We start from the raw sequence: 18602 nt of genomic DNA on the forward strand, positions 1-18602 counted from the left end.
TTTTTAAATAGTCTTTTTTAACTGTATGTAGCAAGAGGAAATCCTGCTGCTAAGGTTTAGGATTCTTAAATATTAGGAAAAAATGTTTTCATGATTTTATTTGCTGATAAGTGAAAAGAGAAATTGCACAGAATTGTTTTTACACATTAGAGACATGTTTCACTGGATAGATTAATGAGATTACCTGTTTACTTTGACAGTTGTTTAGGACCTTTGGAAAATTAATTTTAAGCATGTTTTGTGTAGGTTCTGAAGACAAGTATTGTTGAATGCTATTATTATGTGAAAGGAGTACTGTCCCTGTTTAGCTGAATGTCTGTTGTAACTTGCAGATTTTGTCACAAATACAAAAATATGATAACTTGATAACTCCGGTTGTTGATTCGCTGAAATACCTCACTTCCCTGAACTATGATGTCTTGGCGTGTATCCTTTGATGTAAATTACTGCATCACTTATTGATAAAACTGCAGTTGTAGCCAGATCAAACCTGTTATCTGTGAGTAAATACTGTCTCTGTTTTCTCTTCTTACTGCTTTTTGCTGGAACTTTTAGCGAAGTTTGTAAATACCTCTTCAGTTGTAGTTGGGTTATGGAACCCTCTCTGTCAATTCTTTCACACGATAAAAATTATTCTTTGTTTTTGCTACTTTCACTCTTGAAGGCATAGTGATCTTGTAAATAGTGAGGTAAATACTGCTTTTGGGTTACTATTTCATGGTTTTAGTTTTTTAAAACCATAACTATGTTAGTGCTTGCTGTACTTGTATATTGTGTTCATATATTACTAAAGCAAGAAAAACATCTCTCTGTAACTTTTGTGCTTGTAAGTTGAGGAAAAATACTCTCTTTAACAACACTAAAGATTGTATCATTGAAGCATTGGCAAACCCTGAGAAGGAGAGGATGAAGCATGACGACACTACAATCTCAAGCTGGCTGCAGAGTTAGTATTCTTCTTTTATTTATTACAGTAATGCTTAAAATACTTCACAGCCCCCTGTGATCTATTCAACCATTGATCATTATGGTCAATACTTCACTTGCACCTACTGGCTAATATTTTAAACAAAATGAAGAGTGGCAAGTTTAATCAATAGGAGATTATTTTTTTCCTTTGTGTTCCCGAAATGCACGCATTGCTAAGATGCCATGTACACTCTGTTAATGTTTATTTAATAAAGAGGTGCAGTCACAGCTGTCTCTCTCTGCTCTAGGTCTGGCAAGCTTTTGTGGAGCTGTTTTCCGAAAATACCCCATTGAACTTGCAGGCCTCCTGCAGTATGTAGCCAACCAGCTGAAAGCTGGCAAAAGGCAAGTATTGCACAATGGACTGTGGAAACTCAGACTGTTTGAAGTGTTATTTCCCTGGTACACAAACACTTGATGTAGGTGTTGCTGCAGCAATGGTAAACTCCATTCACAGCACTGGGGAGGGTAAACAGCAGAAAGAAAGAATGATACACTCTAGTACTTTACTTTTCCTCTAACTGTATAGATGTGACATTCTTGAAGCACTGATTTTTTTCATCTTTAACTTATTTTAATAGTTTTCTTAACAGCTGGCCATGCAGGAGCAAAAACCTGCCAGTGTGTAATTTCATCACAAAAATTACTGTACATTATGTAAAAAATAAGTATCCATTATATAAAGCAGTGTGACTGTTACAATTTGTTTTTCTTTTCTCATAATGTCTTCTCTGCAGGAATGCCTCTTAACATTTTAATATTATTTAAATACTTTATCCAATTTATTTAGTGGTAGTTGAGTTGTTTCATGTGTCGATGTCAATCATAACTCAAAACAAGGTTTCCAATTTGACTTTTCCTTTTGTCTTTCCATTGTCATCACTTAGTATTATTGTTTCATTTACTTACTTAATTTTATCACATAGGTGAGTATCAACTTTTTTCTATTAGAAATCCCTATATGGGTTTTGAAACGCAGCTTACCAGTGGTGATAACACAACGTGTTATTTTAGGGGAGTTATGTTGAGAAATGTAGTTTTTTCCCCTTCCCTGCGACACAGACATTCAGTCTCATGCTCCTCTGTCCTTACTTTTTGTTCTGATGATGGCAATCACATTGAGCTACAGAGGAAAGGTAAGTAATGTTCGTTGTCTTTCCCAAAATCATGACTGTAAGTATTTTGGGGAAGAAAACATCAGTTCAGTACTTGGGATCATAAAAATAAAATGGATTTACTGGTATCACCAGTTTCATAGGACTGCAATATTGAGGTCTTTGAATTGGAGCTTATGCTGGTATTGCAGAGTTCCTAGACAGAAAACCTACATATGGTTGGAACAGCAAATAAAAGTATAAACTATGTGAGTTATTTAAAGATTAAACTTTGTTTTGGAAGGCATGGGTCAATGCGTTTTATAAGTAAGTCACACAAATTTCAGAAGTTAACTGGAAACCATTACTGCTTTGTGTGTTTGGAATACAATTTACTCTACTTCTGTTGAGGAAAAGTAATTTTCCTTATGAAATTCAGAGCAGAAAGTAAAACCTACTCTCTGGGCAGGATGATTATTGGGGTATTTTATGTATTCTGTGTTTCAAGTAAAAATAAGGTGCTTTCCATGCTTCCAAGTAACCTCTCCAGACCGACTCTGCCAGTACATTTCTAAGGCTGTGTACTGTTCTAGAAACTGTTAACAAAATATAAAATATTCCATATTCCTGAAACAACTGTATAGCTACAGTTTGAAGCATGGAAAGCAGCAAAAGGGAGCAATAAACTTTGATTCATTTGCTGGCACTTAATAGCACCACATTCACTACCGTCTTCAAAAACGAGTTCTGAAGGGGTTCTGAAATCCAGCTGCTGAATGACTGCATTGCTGTCAAGTACTAGCTTTGTACTTGCAGTGAAGAAATCCTTGTGCTTGACAGATCAGTATCTTCTTGAGAAAAGAATGGAAATATTGTTTGACATGCACTGTGGTGCTGTGTAATATTTCTTGAATGTCATAGCTTCCAGTTCTGTAACAAATTGTCCTGGTTTTACTCCACTTTTCTGTTTGCTTTGCAGCTTTGATTTGCTTATTTTAAAAGAGGTGGTGCAGAAAATGGCGGGGATAGAAATTACTGAAGAAATGACAATGGAGCAGTTGGAAGCCATGACTGGTGGAGAGCAGCTGAAAGCTGAGGTTCGTGTTCACTGTCATAAGAACTCTTGCTGTTAATTGGTGCAGCAGGCAGTGCAGTGTTGATGTGAACTTTAATTCTGTGCATCACAGCAGCTCCTGCTCAGGAGAGTGGGACATGCCAGACCTGTGCATTCCAGCAGCCCCTGCGCTTGGCGGTGGTGCAGTCCTGCTGGCTCAGCCCTGCTGGGGGGAGCAGCAAAAACCGGTTACCTTTGGTAGATTTCTATTGATTAATTGATTTGTTTATGTTTTGCACCAGCAAAAACTAACTAAAGCATGCATGAGCGGTTAGTTTCTGATTCTTCTGTACATACATTGCAGTACAGGATCCACAGAGTTTTACTGATGGACATGAACTCTCTTGCTGTTAATTCATCAGCATTTCTGCAGTCAGCACACACAGATTGCATTTGTGATGCACTGTTTTCCAGCTTGGGTAACTTTTTCTGTGCTGTGCAGGGTGGATACTTTGGCCAAATCAGGAATACAAAGAAATCATCTCAGAGATTAAAAGATGCATTATTGGACCATGACCTTGCCCTCCCACTGTGCCTGCTTATGGCTCAGCAGAGGAATGGTGTTGTCTTTCAAGAAGGAGGGGAAAAGCATCTGAAGCTGGTGGGAAAACTGTATGATCAGGCAAGTAAAAACACCTGCATTTATGAGATCCCCTCCTTTTTGTTAACTTCTAGTGTATTCAGCACATAAATAAGAAAATCTACAGAATTGCATATGACAACCCAGTACAATAAATGCAAATGTATAAGAATTTTAAAACTAATTGCAGGGTTGCTCTATTAAAATATAGAAGTATATTATACTGGCAACTGACCTCGGGGTAAAAGAGCAAAGCATCCTTTGTCATAAAAACTTAATTTTTTTTTTTAAGTGTCTGTTTGGTTTTCTAATCTTGCTTTGGTAGCAAAACTTCCTTTTTTTAAAAATAATTCTTTTGCTGCCTTAGGCAGTAGGAACTAGTTGCATTCCATTCTGGTAGAATAGAATGCTCTTGAATGCTGCTGGCTTTTCTAGGTGGGCTTTTTAATTTTATTGGTCTTCTCCCATGAGAATTTTTTTTTGCTCTACTGTTTGATGTTAGCATTTTTAACAAGAAAACAAAAAGGAAAAGAAAGCAAGCTTTGAAGCTCTCCCTGACTTAACTGTTGAACAAAATAACAATGTTGGCTAACTTTTTGTATTTTTCACTTGTAGTGCCACGATACCCTGGTACAATTTGGTGGGTTTTTAGCATCCAATCTAAGCACAGAGGATTACATTAAGCGAGTGCCTTCTATCGATGTTCTCTGTAATGAGTTTCACACCCCTCATGATGCTGCATTTTTCCTCTCAAGGCCCATGTATGCACACCACATTTCAGTGAGTACAACTCCTCGTTTGTCTGCTCGTAGTGTTGCTCTGGTACCAGGACACGTGGTGGGTTGCAGATAAAGTTTGTTTGCTAAATGAAACTTGCTAAGATTTATGAGTAGAATTCGAAATGGGAGCTGTGGGCTGAAACAGGTTATCCTTAATCTTAGAAAACATGGCCCACGTGTCAATTTTCACACAACTGACAGAAGTCATGGCTGGTGAAGTCACCTCTCTGGGTGTCTTAGGTTATCAGTAGAGTTCTGTCCCTGCCTGTTCCCTCAAAGGTGTAAGTTCTTCTGCAGGTGTTTCAGAGGGATTTTTGCTGTGGAGGGAAATGTTGCAGCTGCCAAATGGTGTGCTGTCTCATGAAGTGTCAGAAATGAATTTGTTCCTGCATCTGAAAAGTTCAATATGGGGAGCAGTTTTCACTTGGTGTAGCATAATGTGTTACTGTGACAACAGGTAGCAGCATCAGTGAGGAAAGATTGATCCATCCATTAAAGATGAAGACTAAAGGTTCTGTGTGAGGTTCTTCAGTGCTTTATGTACTGACATTTCACAAGTAAATGCTGTATAGAAACGTTAGATTATATTATTAAGTTTATTTTTTGTATACATAGATTACAGTTTTTTATTTCTTTTATTTTATTTCTTTTATTTTTTTATCCACAGTCAAAGTATGATGAACTAAAAAAAGCCGAGAAGGGAAATAAGCAGCAGCACAAAGTTCACAAATACATCACATCATGCGAGCTGGTGATGGCTCCTGTTCACGAAGCTGTGATTTCTCTGCACCTCCCTAAAGTCTGGGATGACATCAGCCCTCAGTTCTATGCTACGTTCTGGTCTTTAACCATGTATGACCTTGCTGTGCCACACAGCAGCTATGACAGAGAAGTCAATAAACTTAAAGTCCAAATGAAAGCCATAGATGACAATCAGGAAATGGTATGGTGATACAATTTTGTGGTCCGGTTTAAACTTCTAGCCTTAAAAGTTTCTTTTCATTATATTGAAGTATTTTACTAGGGTTGTTTAGATCTGGGGAGCTTTGTCACGTGGTTCATCCATTCTGATTTGCCACATTAACATAATTTGGATTGACTTTCCTTCATAATTCCCATGTTAAAAGTATTAGTGACTCCACTGAGTGAAAATTACTGGAAAACCAGTTTCAGGGAGCAGGTCTTGACACCTGTATCTATGGTCTGTTCCTAAAATCAGCAGATTATTAGAGCAGAACATTTTTGAGTAAAAAGTTTTTCAAGTATTCTTTAGTATTACCAGGAACTTACTGCTGTCTATAGCAAGTTGTAGTATAATACTAAATGAGTTACCCTAACATTTTCTAGCCTCCAAATAAAAAGAAAAAAGAAAAAGAACGTTGCACAGCTCTGCAGGACAAGCTCCTTGAGGAGGAGAAGAAGCAGTTGGAGCACGTGCAGAGGGTTCTACAGAGACTGAAACTAGAGAAAGATAACTGGCTTCTGGCAAGTAAGTGTGTCTAGGGGAAATGCTGTGGATGTTTTTGTAGTTGTCACTGTCTCCAGAGCTTCCTTGCCCAAATATTCTTAATGCTGATTTGGAAATTTGATCTCTTTATATGATGAGGTCTGTTAGCAAGGTAAATTTTTAGTTAGAATGTAATGTGTCTTTGCAAATGCTCAGTAGTTGGTTTTCATAGAGAAGTTTTTTATTTCTTGCAATGTCAAGACCTTTTAAATTTTGCCCTAACTTAGAAAATAAATTAGAGACTGACCAATTCAGTGGAAATTTGTAATTGCAAGCTGGCTTGTACTTGCTAACTGCAGTTAGAATGCTGATAAGTTAGTCTAATTGCTGCAAAAAATAGGCATGTAAAGTCTCAGTGTTGGAGTCCAGTGCTGAGGAGCAATATTCCAGTTTGGGTGGTGGCGTAAGCCCTATTCCAATGACAGGATAAGTGTGTGCCAGCCTGACAGCCCCATGCAGTGAGACAGCATGCACACCTTTCATAGGGCAGGTATGCAGCAAGCAGAATCAAGTGTTGTCTCCTGTTAAATGTCTGTAATGTTTCATCTTGCTTGTGAACTCTGCTGGTATGGTTAATCTGAAATGTTTTTCTCTGGTCAGTTTTCTTCTCTGGATGAACTTTGAGTTTGTAACTGGAAGTAGTAGTTCGTCTGTCCGAGAAGCCTAGCATAATCCAGTGGCCAACTCATGTAAGATCCATCCAAGTGGTTTAATGAAGAAATATTGTTCCCTGTACTGTAGCCAATGAACTACAAGAAATTAGTGGTTGAAAAATTACTGCCTGATTAAAACTTGGTCTGGAGGTGACTTGGTAAATTTGTCTACTTAAAGCAGCACCCAAAAGTGTGTAGAAAATAGAACTAGAACAGCACATCCACTGTCGCTGTAGTAGTGGAGTTTATTATTATTATTTAAATTATTGATATTTAATTTATTTTTTTTTAAACTGGCTTCCTGTCTACTGAATTTTGATAGAGTGTTTGTACCCTTGAGAATAGGTTATTTTTTGGCAGAGTGGCCTGGTAGCTTTGGCAGTTGGAGACTGCCTGTTCTGACTGGCTGTTCACTTGGTTGCTTCGTAGACTTCTGATGCAACACGCACTTGATTGTCCTATGAACTGTGATTCCCTTGATAGATATTTTTTTTTTTTTTTTTTTAGGTATCAAATGTTTGTTACAACATTTAAGGGGTAGATAATTAAAATTAAACAAAGTCATCATAAAGTTTTTAGTTAACTAAAAGCTGACAGTCCTTTCTTGGGCAAGCTTTATTCCATGACCATTGCAAAACTGAAGGCAATAAGCCCTGGGCAGTGTGACTTGTGTCCTGTGCAAAAGCAGCACTGGCCCTTGTGAAGATCATGACTGTTCTTCCTTTGAAGGCATCACTTGCAGTCTTTAGTTCTGTACTTTCCTCTGACCTTGCCTTCGTGCTGTACATTCCTCTCAGCTTCTTTTTATGCTCCTTGTTGCCCTGGGACCAGTCTGAGTATGTGCTGGGCTGTTGAGTTTACCAGCCTGTGGTTGGTCAAACAGAAACAGGTAACTCTTCAGCTTGATACAGTACAGTCTTTTACTCAGTAGAATGAAACTTCCCCAAAATGTGTGTATTTTGGGGTGGTCGTTTACTGAAGCTGTTCTTCAAATTCCTCTGTGTGTTTGATTAATTGGAAAAATGATTATTAATGGATTCTACAGAGACAGCATGTTCTCCAGTTTCAAAGGAAACCAAACAACTTCAGGCTTATGTAGAAGAGTGAAAGAAGGTGTTCTAGTGAAAAAGTGGGTGGTGTTTGCTTTGCTGTGTGCACAATTTGAGCAGCTGGAGAAGTTTACTGAGGCTTCGCCAGAACCTGTTTTTAGTGCTGTTTGGGAAAGAAGAATTTTGCCAATAAGAAATAAACATTTGCTATGTCCACCCTGCTATTCTGTTCCCACCCTCTCAGACAGTTGTACTTATATTGACTTTTTCTGATCAGTGCCAGATATATGTCTGAAATCCAAGTGGCCAAGTATGCAAACACCAGAGTATGGATCTGTCATATTGAACTTCTTGGGAAAAGAGTAGTTGAATGATAAACGGTTAATTTACTGTATTTTTCTTTTCTCTTTTCTCCTCTTAACTCTTGTTTTTTGAAGAATCTACCAAAAATGAGACTATCACCAAATTTTTGCAGTTGTGTATATTTCCTCGATGCATTTTTTCGGCAATTGATGCAGTTTACTGTGCTCACTTCGTTGAACTGGTGCATCAGCAGAAAACACCCAACTTCTCCACACTTCTCTGCTATGACAGAGTAAGTAGCTACAATTGTGTGTGTGTGTTTTAATTACCACTGTGAACGTCCCAAACTAGCATTCCCCTGCCTCCCAAAAGAGGTAAGATCGTTACCTCTTTTGTTTTTTCTAGAATCTGTGACAATCAGAAGTTCACTTTTGTACTTCAGAACTTCTGATCAAAGTTTTCTTAAAGCTTCAGGGGTTTATTTTCAAGAAGTGTTGTTTGTGGTTTACCTAGTGAGTCTGGAGTTTCAGAGCGAAGTCATGAGCTGTCATAGGAGTTGTTGTCAGGTTTTGTAACCTTTAGGTAATCTGTATTTCCGTGGCCTGCTCTCATCCTCCCATTGTAGCTGTGTGTACCCTTCTGCTGTGGAACCACTTTGCTTGTGCTTGTCCCCCACCAGGAGCATCCTTGGGACCCTTCTGACCCTGGCAAATGGTGCTACAGACCGTGGGCTGGCTGGTGTCTCTGCTCTCATTTCATGTGTCCAATACCCGAGTAGCCCTGTCTTATGGACCTCTGTGGCCCAGGAAAAAAAGCTTTTTTTGCATCAGCTTGGCTAGATGTTTACTTCTGCCAGCTCAAATCATTATTAATTTGAAAATAAAGCAGTTATGTCGGTGAAGACAGTTAACTATCAAAGAGTGTGTCAGCAGCAGCTGTATGCTCTGGCTCTGGGCTCTGGGCTCAGCGTGGAGGACCAGCAGCTCGAAACAAACAGTTGCTTGTAAGCAGTCTCTGTTGTGTTTAGCTCACTGGGGCTTTAGATGGGAGGAATTTAAAATTCTGGTAGGTTTTTTGGTTTTGTGATTCAGTAGGGTCATAGTAACGTTTTCCTGCCCTGTTCACAGGTTTTCTCTGATATTATATACACGGTTGCAAGTTGCACAGAGAATGAAGCCAGTAGGTATGGCAGGTTTTTGTGCTGTATGCTGGAGACCGTGACCAGATGGCACAGTGACAGAGTCATATATGAAAAGGTACAGGAAATTACTAATTGAGTTTGCTCGTTAGAATAGGTACTAACCATTTGTGTAATTCAGCCCAGGAAGAATGGATTTAGTGGAACTGTTAGATTTAAAAACAGTGCTGTTGGATTTTTCTGATGGCATAATTGTAAAATTGATTTGTATATTACTATAATTCATGTAGCTTTGATAGAAGTAATTTTGTATGGCGTTAAAAAAAAATTGCTAAAAAACCCTTTCCATTTCTGATTTTCACATAGCTTACGTTGAAGGTAATTTAGGGAGCATATGGAAACTCTTAATACTCCTTGCACAAGCTAGTTAAATTATGAATAATCTTTTTTCTCATCCACAACTAAAATTTCAACATAAATTAGCTTCAGAAAAATGATATGAGTCCTGTAAAATGTGATCGTCTCGTTCTTTAGAGTTTAGAATTTAGAATTACCGGGTTTGTTTCCCAAAAAATAATTTTTTCCTACTCTTTGATGTGCATTTAGGAATGTGGCAACTATCCAGGCTTCCTGACTATATTACGAGCAACTGGATTTGATGGTGGGAATAAGGCTGATCAGTTGGATTATGAGAATTTCAGACACGTGGTACACAAGTGGCACTATAAATTAACTAAGGTAAATAGAGATGCCAAAAACCTTATGTGTTTTGAGTGCTTTAAAAAAACCCCAACTTCATTAGATTTTAATTTACGTTTTAGGCTTCTGTGCACTGTCTGGAAACAGGTGAATATACCCACATCAGAAACATCCTGATTGTGCTGACCAAAATCCTTCCATGGTACCCAAAAGTGCTGAACCTGGGTCAAGCCTTGGAAAGAAGAGTACACAAGATATGTCAGGAAGAGAAAGAGAAGAGACCTGATCTATATGCATTGGCTATGGGGTAACAACAACTTATTTAAGAAAGTGGTTAAAAGTGGATCATGAAAGGCATCTAAAGACTCGGAACTGTTACAGTCCTAACATTTGATTTTTACCTTATCACAGAAGATTTCGCTATCCTGCATCTCGGTGCTGGCAGTGTGAATGAAAACGTTCATTTTGTGCTGGATGATCACTAATTTCCTTTACAAGACTCTAGTGAAACACTTAAAATAGTAAAGATTTCTACTCACAGGAGCATAGCTTAGTTTTAGAGAAATAATACAGCAGCAAGGAGATAGGGGGGATAGTGAAAGGAAGAAAGCGAAGGGCCATTGCTGCAAGACTGGTTAGATATTGGAAGTGCATAGGATTCTAAAATGCTTAGTTACATGGTGCGTCGCCCAGTGGTGAATGTGGAATCATCCTCCTGTGCCTGAGGGGCAGCTCAGGCTGCCCTGGCAGTTTGGAGTTTTGTCAGAAGCCAGTTTGTGCTGTGTGTCTGGCCACGGGTGTGTGTGTGTGGTGAGGAAGAGGGTGTGGAAGTAGGGCTGCTTCTGTGTCTAGTGGGTTTGTTTGTTTTTCTTTTTCTTTTGAGCTCATCAATATAGGGGGAAGAAACTGCATTACCAGTTAGGAAAAACTGTGAAATAAATAACAGATGAACTGTTAGATTAGATCCACATTTAAGATTCAACCCATGTTTTGCTTTATGTTTGTGCATATTTAACAATCTGTGCGACTTGCAGCTATTCTGGACAGTTGAAAAGTAGGAAGCCTTTCATGATACCTGAAAATGAATTTCACCACAAAGACCCACCTGCCAGGAATGCTGTACCTGCAACAGTACAAAATGGGCCAGGTGGTGCTGGGATGCCTACGTCTCTCACAATAAATACAGTTAGACTGGAAGAGGGCACTACTGAGGACACTGGTAAACACACCTATGATTATTATATGTTTATTTTTTAATAGAATTTTTCTGTCATTACAGGCTTCCCTCAAAATTTGCCTCATTAAGCTAGAAAAGAAAAAATATAAATGTGATGCTAAATAGGATCAGTGCGTGTTCTTTATTTTTACTTGGTTTGGGGGGAGAATGATCTTCTGCCCGTTTTAGCTGTTAGCTACACATGACCTGACCTGAATATGCTCAGCTGCTTGTATTTTAGCCAACAGGATATAGATTAACTTGTTGAAATAGAGCTATTCTCTTTCTTTTTTAAAGCAGATAAACTAAAGGAGAAGTCTCAGGGTGTGGTGAAAGTTATTAATAAAACTGTCAACGCTACACCGAAGGTGACAACAAGCAATGGAAACAGTGCGTCTAATAGGTGAGAAAAACTATTCTTATACATTCTCTGTTTTCTTCTTTGCAAGCCACAGAAATACACTTGAAAATTACCTGCCTTTTATTTTTACTTCTGGGTTCTGTGTAAATAGTTTCCATTTCTTCCAAGTTTAAAAAATGACATTATTTCTTTCAAAATACACAGTTTTACTGATAAATGCATTTAATTTTAGCTACAGAAGGTAAATGACAACATTTGCCTGTTGCTGTTTTGATAAAGAAACAGCAAATCTGAAATCTTAGAGTGTCTGCTTCAGGAAATTCTGTCAAACGTTCAGAAGTAAAACTTCTGTGCTAAAGCTAGAGCTGTGTTTTGTATCCATGCGAATTGGCCATTTTATTTTTGATGCAGCAAAATTATTAAAGAGAAAGATGATAAAGAAAAAAGCGGGAAGGAAAAAGATAAAGAAAAAAAAGACAAGACTCCAGCTGCCACTCCGGAGATGAAGGCACTTGGGAAAGATGGGAAAGATAAACCGAAGGAAGAACGGGCAAACAAAGATGAGAAAGCAAGAGAGATCAAGGAGAAAACGCCAAAGTCTGACAAAGAGAAGGAAAAAGTGAAGAAAGAAGAAAAAGCTTCAAAAGAAGAAAAGTCCAAGACGGTTGTTACCATCATTGAGTCAAAGTCAACTGCAGAAAAGGAGCGAGAAAAGGAGCCGTCCAGAGAAAGAGATCTGGCAAAGGAAATGAAATCCAAGGAAAATGCTAAAGGAGGAGAAAAGGTGCCAGTAGCTGGGTCCTTGAAGTCACCTGTTCCCCGATCAGAAACATCAGAGTCTGAAAGGGGTAAGTTTGAATATTTAGTTTCTTGTCTAGAAAAATAGAATGTGTCACTTGAAAATCACTGAATATGAAAAAATGCTAGAGAAGTGGAGAGAGAATCCCTACATACTAAGTAAGATATTGGCGCTGGCTTTTCAGTATGGTCAGTATCTAAAGGAGGTAGTCAGAATATCTCCAAAAGGCAAACTGTGTGAATGTGTGAACTTCACACATCTCCAGTGAAAGCTTGTTCTCACAAAGCCTGCCATTTTTCTTTATGTGAGTCTAAATGGTCTTTTGTTAGAATGTAGAACTTTGACCATTCAGATTTTGCAAAAGTATAACGCAAAAACTTTGTGTGTACTATGAGAGCTTCATGATAACTTTTGAATTGGAAGAAAACAGGGAAAGTGAAAGATACAGGCCTTTGCATCCTTAAGAAGGATGCAGAAAGCTTTATCAGTCCCTTCTTATATTATGCGTTAGCAAATCCCTAAGTTATTATCTGAGGCTGGTGTTGATTTTTATATTTGTGGCAAACCACATAAGGGAGGCTGTAATGCTTTTCATAGCGTTCGCCTGTCCAGTGTCTTCATAGCAATTCTGAAATTCAGATACTGGCTTCCATAAAATGGAAGTTTGGAGCGAGCATAATTTTGCAGCAGTTTGTTCACATTACACTTGTGCTGCAAACTTTCATAAAGTTGGTCAAGGTATGCTGCTAACTCTAGATAGCTTAAGGGGAACAAAATGCACGTAGTGGTAAGAAATCTAGCTGTAATTATGTTGGTACTTCAGAAAGTGCCATTATCTGATTCTCCTCTTTGAACTGTGTTTGGCTAATGCCATTGTTCTGTTCTTTCCTCAGAACAAAAACGCCGCAAAGTTGATACACATTCTTCTCCATCACATTCCTCAACAGTAAAGGTTAGTATAGCCTGAGGAAGGCAGCACCCATGTTAGGCTCACGAGTTTGGGATGCCAGTATTCGACTTCCTTCAAGTTTTGTGCCAAGTATACCCTGGAGCCACTGGAGGTTTTATGTTGCATTAGAAAATGCATTCCTTTTCTTTATTGGCGGACTGTCTTTTTTTCTATAAAAATATTTTTTAATTAACCAAAATAATGCTTCAAGGACCTAGCACAAATTTTGTAAAATAGTGTTTGGAAAATTTCAAGAGAATTTTTACACAGAAGTGCCTCATTGCTTTAAGCAGTCAGTTTTTTTGGAGTGCAATGGTAGCTACAAGCAAACGAGTCTTTGCAGCAGAGCGGAGCATATTTTTCTGCACTTCTTTGAAGAATCAGTAGCACTGAAGATTCCTGGATGATACGGGATGTACGATACCTCTGAATTCATCAGGCTTCTTGATGAGCATCATACCGATGTGTGCCTTCTCAGGAGGAGTCTTGAAAGGAGCTCCATTTTAAAGTCTCCTTGGTGATCAGTTCTCCTGTAGTTGTGTATATTCAGTGCGCATGCAGCTTCTGTTGTTCCTTCCCTTCGAGGTTTGTTTATTTCCAATGGGTTCCCACCGTGTTGAGCCCTGCGTTACGATAAAACCAGATGTGGCCACCAAGCCTCCTACCCAGCAAAGAGAAACCCCAAGCACTCGAGCGCAGCACAAAACCATGGGCGTAGCCTACTTGAAGACTCAGGGTAGCCATTCCTTGCTCCATATTTGTATTATTTCTAAGCCATCTATGTTCATGGAATCTTTGAATTTGCAGTACGTTGAACGTTTAAAACTGTAAGTTACCAATCCTTCGTCGAGAACACTGTGATGGATTATGTGGGTCTTTAAACTTCACCATCTTACCAACTTTAGAACCAGCTCTTCTCTTTTTTGTTTTTTCAAAGTACTTACTTTTCTACGTAAGATAGAAAAAAATCTTTCATTTACTTGAAAGATTTAACTTCATTTTGAAGAATTCAAATAGCTTTTACTAGTTTTGAGGAAACAGGTGACAGTGATAACTATTCAGGGATGAAGTTTTTTATAAATGGCAGCATAAGGTCATTCTAGAGTGACTTCTACTACATTTAACTGAAAGTGGAGAAGATACAGGTTTAAAAGTATTTTAAACCTGTTTCACCTCTTGTTCAGCTATATTTAGAGTTAAGACTACTTTTTCTTTATATTTTTATCTAGGCAGGAGAGTGTGTTTTCACTGTTTCAGGAAGAATTAGATGTAGACTTATTTTGTAGTTATTTAACAGCAGAGTCTAGAGAATAGATGACTGTCTTCCCCTCCCCCCCCCCCCCTTTCTTTTTAAAAAGTATTTCAGTTTCTAGCTTTATTCAGAGTACAGTATTAACATCAGATTTGTTCCAGAAGGAGTAGCTGTTTTTTGTTTCAAGGGCATGGCCGTGCTTCCCAAAGTCCCTCTGGTTTCTGAGAACTATTCCAGCTCACGTGTCATCTCCGTTCATTTTCTACAGGACAACCTCAACGAACTCAAGGACTCTTCAGCAAAGGTTTGAATCTTTTAGAAACCAGCAAAGTTTATTCTCATGTTTTGTTGCAGAGCGAAGTTAACTTTTGCTCGTGGCGAACTCCAGTCAGAAATTCGAGTTCCATTCCAGTAAATGCTAGCGGAGTAATAGAGGGATGGGAGGTTTTTGTCCTGGTGTGTAAATCCTGTGTATGGGAGAAACTGTTGATAATGTGGAAGCAACATAACAAAAATCCCCTGAATTCACCTTTCTGTCAATATTTTGAAGAGATGTGATTTGTCAGTGTCTCTTCTACTCCCCTCTAAAACTTGTGAATGCACAAAAATGTCCTTATGATTAAGCCATTTGTTTGGCTGAAAAGCTAATAGAATAGCTAAAAGAATTCTTAGAATTGTTGGAGAGGTTTGGAATATACCAATTAACAGTAGTTAGTTAAAGAATATTGGAGAGGTCTCTGAATATTGATGCTTTTCTCCTTACAGCTGTATTCATGTTCTACTACTGTAGTGTTGTGTTTCCAAGCATCAGAGACAGCCTCCTGAATTGTCATCTTTGTGTGTTTGCTTCAAGACAGCTTCAGTTTCATTATCTTAGGAGAGGGGTTACTAAAGAATGCTCTCAGGAGTTCATGGAAGCAGAATCCCAGGTTGGAAGGGACCTGAGGGCTCAGCTGCTGCATCCTTTTTGCAGACCCGTGGGGTAGGCAGGAGGGCCCCAGCAGCCTGTCCAGGCAGATCTTACACGAGTCCAGTCTTGGGGAGTCCATCGCCGCCCTGAGGAGATACTCCAGTGGCTAATTGCTCTTGCTGTGAAGTGTTTCCCTCTCTGTCCAGCTGGAATCTTGCCAGCAGTAACTTGCACCCCTTAGGAGCTGTTTTTCCACGTGACTCCTTGGTGAAAGGGGCTCTCCCTTGGTGGGCACCCTTCGGACGCTGGGACGTGGTGCAGGCTCTGCCTGGGGCTGTTCCTCGTGCTCCCCCTGCCTCTCCTGCCAGGCTCCCCAAGGCAGAGCAGCCTCTGTGGCCCTTCCCTGCACATCTGCAGCCCGGGCACGTCCCTTTGTGCAGCAGCGCTCTGCCTGCGCTCCAGCTCCAGGAACGTGGAATTTTGGGCAGATTCTGGAACTATTTGGTTGCTTTTTTAAAACGCCGGCCCAGTGTAACTGTTTAACAGTCAGAGGCACTGCACAGCTGCTGACAGATCAGGGGATGTGACTGCTGGGAAATGGAGCGAATCTTCCGAAGCTGCTGTTAAAGTCTTTGATTGCACAGTCAGTACCAGTGTGTAATTAAACTGCACTCTTGGAAAATGCTCACCGTTTGGACTTTTTGGATACTTTTTGGGTTTACCTAGGATTACTTATATTCACTTAATTTAAAAATGTGTTTTCATTTTCTGTTCTATATTTGCGCTGTTGTTTTAGTTGTAATTACCTTTGTACAAAGTGTTCAGAACACTTTGTATATTTTGAATCAAAATAGCTGAGATACTGTAATGGACTCTTGCTGATGGATTTGGTTTTTTTAAAATGGAATCTTTCCAGTACCAACTGTGTCTGATTATAGGGATAGTGTATGTAGGAAGTATTGTTTAGTCTTGCACTGACGAAGCTACAGTGTCTGTAGATCAAATCCAGATACTTGTATAAATCATCATCATATCTTGTGTATTTAGTTGGTTTTTTTTAAATTAGAAAACTATAGTAATTGTCTTATAGCTTACCTCTGCCTGAAGGGTGGTATATGGGAATCTGTAGAATCTCATTTTTCCCTTCCTTATTGTATGATTCAAGATTCAGCTGGTTAATTGACATTTTGCTTACCTTTTCATTACTTAAGCTAAAATTTTATTTTAAAATATCTGTTTTGCTTATTAGTACATTGATTAATTAGGCAGGCAGTGGAACTATTTGTAATTAAATTAACAGCAAACAGCTTTATTTTTCTAGTTAATTTGAAAAGTTATATTTTAGAATTAATTGTAATGTGTTTGCGTAGACTTAGGTGGAAGCGTATTGCAGTTGTGTGACCTTTTAATGGATTTATTCTTTAAGTGTTTGGGGAATGGGTGGTGTCCAGCCCTTCCTTCCTTTTCTAAATGCTGTTTTCTAATCTTTCTCACTTAATGAACTAATCTTCACTCTTCAGTGCCTTTCTGACAGGCTTAAAGCACTTCATAACAGTGTTCCCTGTACATAGTGTCAGAGAAGTTAATGTTCTTTACTTCCATGTACTTATTTGGGGAAGGGATGGGATGTTGAGAAGCCTGTAAGGTTTATGAGTTCAGCCTTCACTGAAGGTTAAGTTCTGGTGCTGTTGTCTGCTTACAGACTTTCTTTATTCCTGACTTGGCTCAGTTTTTGGAGACAGACATTGGAAGTGTTGGTTTACACTGCAGGTTATGAAATAAGTGGGTCCAGACTTGAGTTAGAGGGGGTTTTCTTGCTTTGGCATTTGTCCAAGTTAGAAACAACACCGAAGCACCCAAAATTTCATGTGTCATCAGGGCAGCATTTCTAGAAGCAAGTTGATAAAGTCTTCCTGGTAAAGGTGGGGAGGATGGCTGTAGGTTTCCAAAACTCTGGAATGGAATGGTAGAGGAGCAGTGGAGTCTGTCGGGAACGGCCACGAGAGCACGAGATGGGACGGGAGAAAGCAGAGCTCTGAGTTCACCTGCTCCTGAGGAAAGCAGCTGCAGGAGACAACTGGATGGGGCTGTTCAGAGAAAACCTATTCACATGTCAGTGTCAGCAAAGAGGAGAGCAGGGATAAATTCACTTGTGGAATGGCATGGTAGGAAATGGAATAAGCAAAGAGGAGTGAGGGAAAGGAGCAAAAAGAAACACCTAGTGCAAGAAGGATTGAAAGTTCAGTCTCTGTTGTGGGATAATAAATTCCAGTGAAATAATAAAAGGAAAGAGACTTAAATTTCGTCAGTGTGACTTTTAATATAGGATCACTCACGTCAGGTGTTGGTAAGTTAAACATATACTGAAACTGGGGAAGGACAGTATTGCTTTAATTTTGAAAGTTGTTTGAAACACTAATTGGTTTGGTTCAAGTGATACCTTGATTGTTTTAAACTAATCTTCCACTTGACTCTTTTAGTTGGTGTCCTTTTAAGTAAGGTGTCTGTCTGAAAAGAAATACAGAGAACATTTTAATAAAGGTATTTTAGTCCCCAAATAAAATTGTTAACTTAGGGAACTGGGGAAAGATTGAAGTATGCTGATTTAAATCTGTGTGCTGGTGTAACTTAAATACCAAGAGAAGTGGTTTTAATTTGAAACGTGCACTTAATATTTCTTAGATCTAACTATATAATTGTTTGTAAAAAGATATAATTACTGCGATGTATCCATATTTCTATAACACATCCACTACCTGTTTTATGGAGCTTACCAGAGTTGGTTAGTAAAGAGAATAACAATCTAGAACACATTACTGAAAAAGAAGAATTCTTTTCTACGTTCAGCTGTTTTTCTCATTTGAAGGTTAGAAACTAGATTAATAGACATTATTCAAAGTATTGTCTTAAATACTTTGTTGATAAAGATTATTCTTTACAAATAAACTGTAGCTTGTTTAAGCAGCTGATTCTGCTCATTGGTTCCAGGCAAGGTTGCAGGTTATTATTGCAGGTGTTCCTGAGTCCAGTAACCTTCATATCCTGTTTTTGTAGCCGTGTGTCTGATTTGTGTCCTGGTGAACAGTGCTGTGTGTATTGAAAATAGATGTTCCAGTAAGAGAAAATATTCTTGAATTGAGTAAATTGAGTAAATAGGCTGTAGGTTAAATTATAGATGACGAGTTTGAACGTCTTCAATCGCTTTGTTTTGCTGCTAAAGTATTTGTGTT

At 38.7% G+C, this 18602-nt stretch overlaps 1 protein-coding gene across 7 annotated transcripts in view; it reads left to right on the forward strand.

Moving 5' to 3' along the window:
* The window catches only part of THOC2 (THO complex subunit 2), a 48898-nt gene that overhangs the window by 25635 nt on the left and 4661 nt on the right, over window positions 1–18602 (forward strand). For 3 of the 7 annotated variants that reach the window (XM_040084225.2, XM_040084226.2, XM_040084229.2), the window contains exons 17-33: window positions 333–426; window positions 866–946; window positions 1218–1314; window positions 3043–3160; window positions 3620–3799; window positions 4373–4537; window positions 5204–5479; window positions 5884–6025; window positions 8183–8340; window positions 9176–9304; window positions 9793–9924; window positions 10008–10192; window positions 10920–11104; window positions 11399–11504; window positions 11874–12310; window positions 13155–13213; window positions 14731–14766. In XM_040084225.2, coding sequence (XP_039940159.1) covers window positions 333–426; window positions 866–946; window positions 1218–1314; window positions 3043–3160; window positions 3620–3799; window positions 4373–4537; window positions 5204–5479; window positions 5884–6025; window positions 8183–8340; window positions 9176–9304; window positions 9793–9924; window positions 10008–10192; window positions 10920–11104; window positions 11399–11504; window positions 11874–12310; window positions 13155–13213; window positions 14731–14766 — 2580 coding nt within the window. Of the gene's footprint in view, window positions 1–332; window positions 427–865; window positions 947–1217; window positions 1315–3042; window positions 3161–3619; window positions 3800–4372; window positions 4538–5203; window positions 5480–5883; window positions 6026–8182; window positions 8341–9175; window positions 9305–9792; window positions 9925–10007; window positions 10193–10919; window positions 11105–11398; window positions 11505–11873; window positions 12311–13154; window positions 14038–14730; window positions 14767–18602 lie in introns of those variants that run through there. The other 4 variants (XR_005703832.2, XR_005703833.2, XR_009208467.1 and 1 more) reach the window with 4 other exon arrangements.

The sequence above is a fragment of the Hirundo rustica genome, chromosome 21 (genome assembly GCF_015227805.2).
Source record: "Hirundo rustica isolate bHirRus1 chromosome 21, bHirRus1.pri.v3, whole genome shotgun sequence".
Classification (NCBI taxonomy): domain Eukaryota; kingdom Metazoa; phylum Chordata; class Aves; order Passeriformes; family Hirundinidae; genus Hirundo; species Hirundo rustica.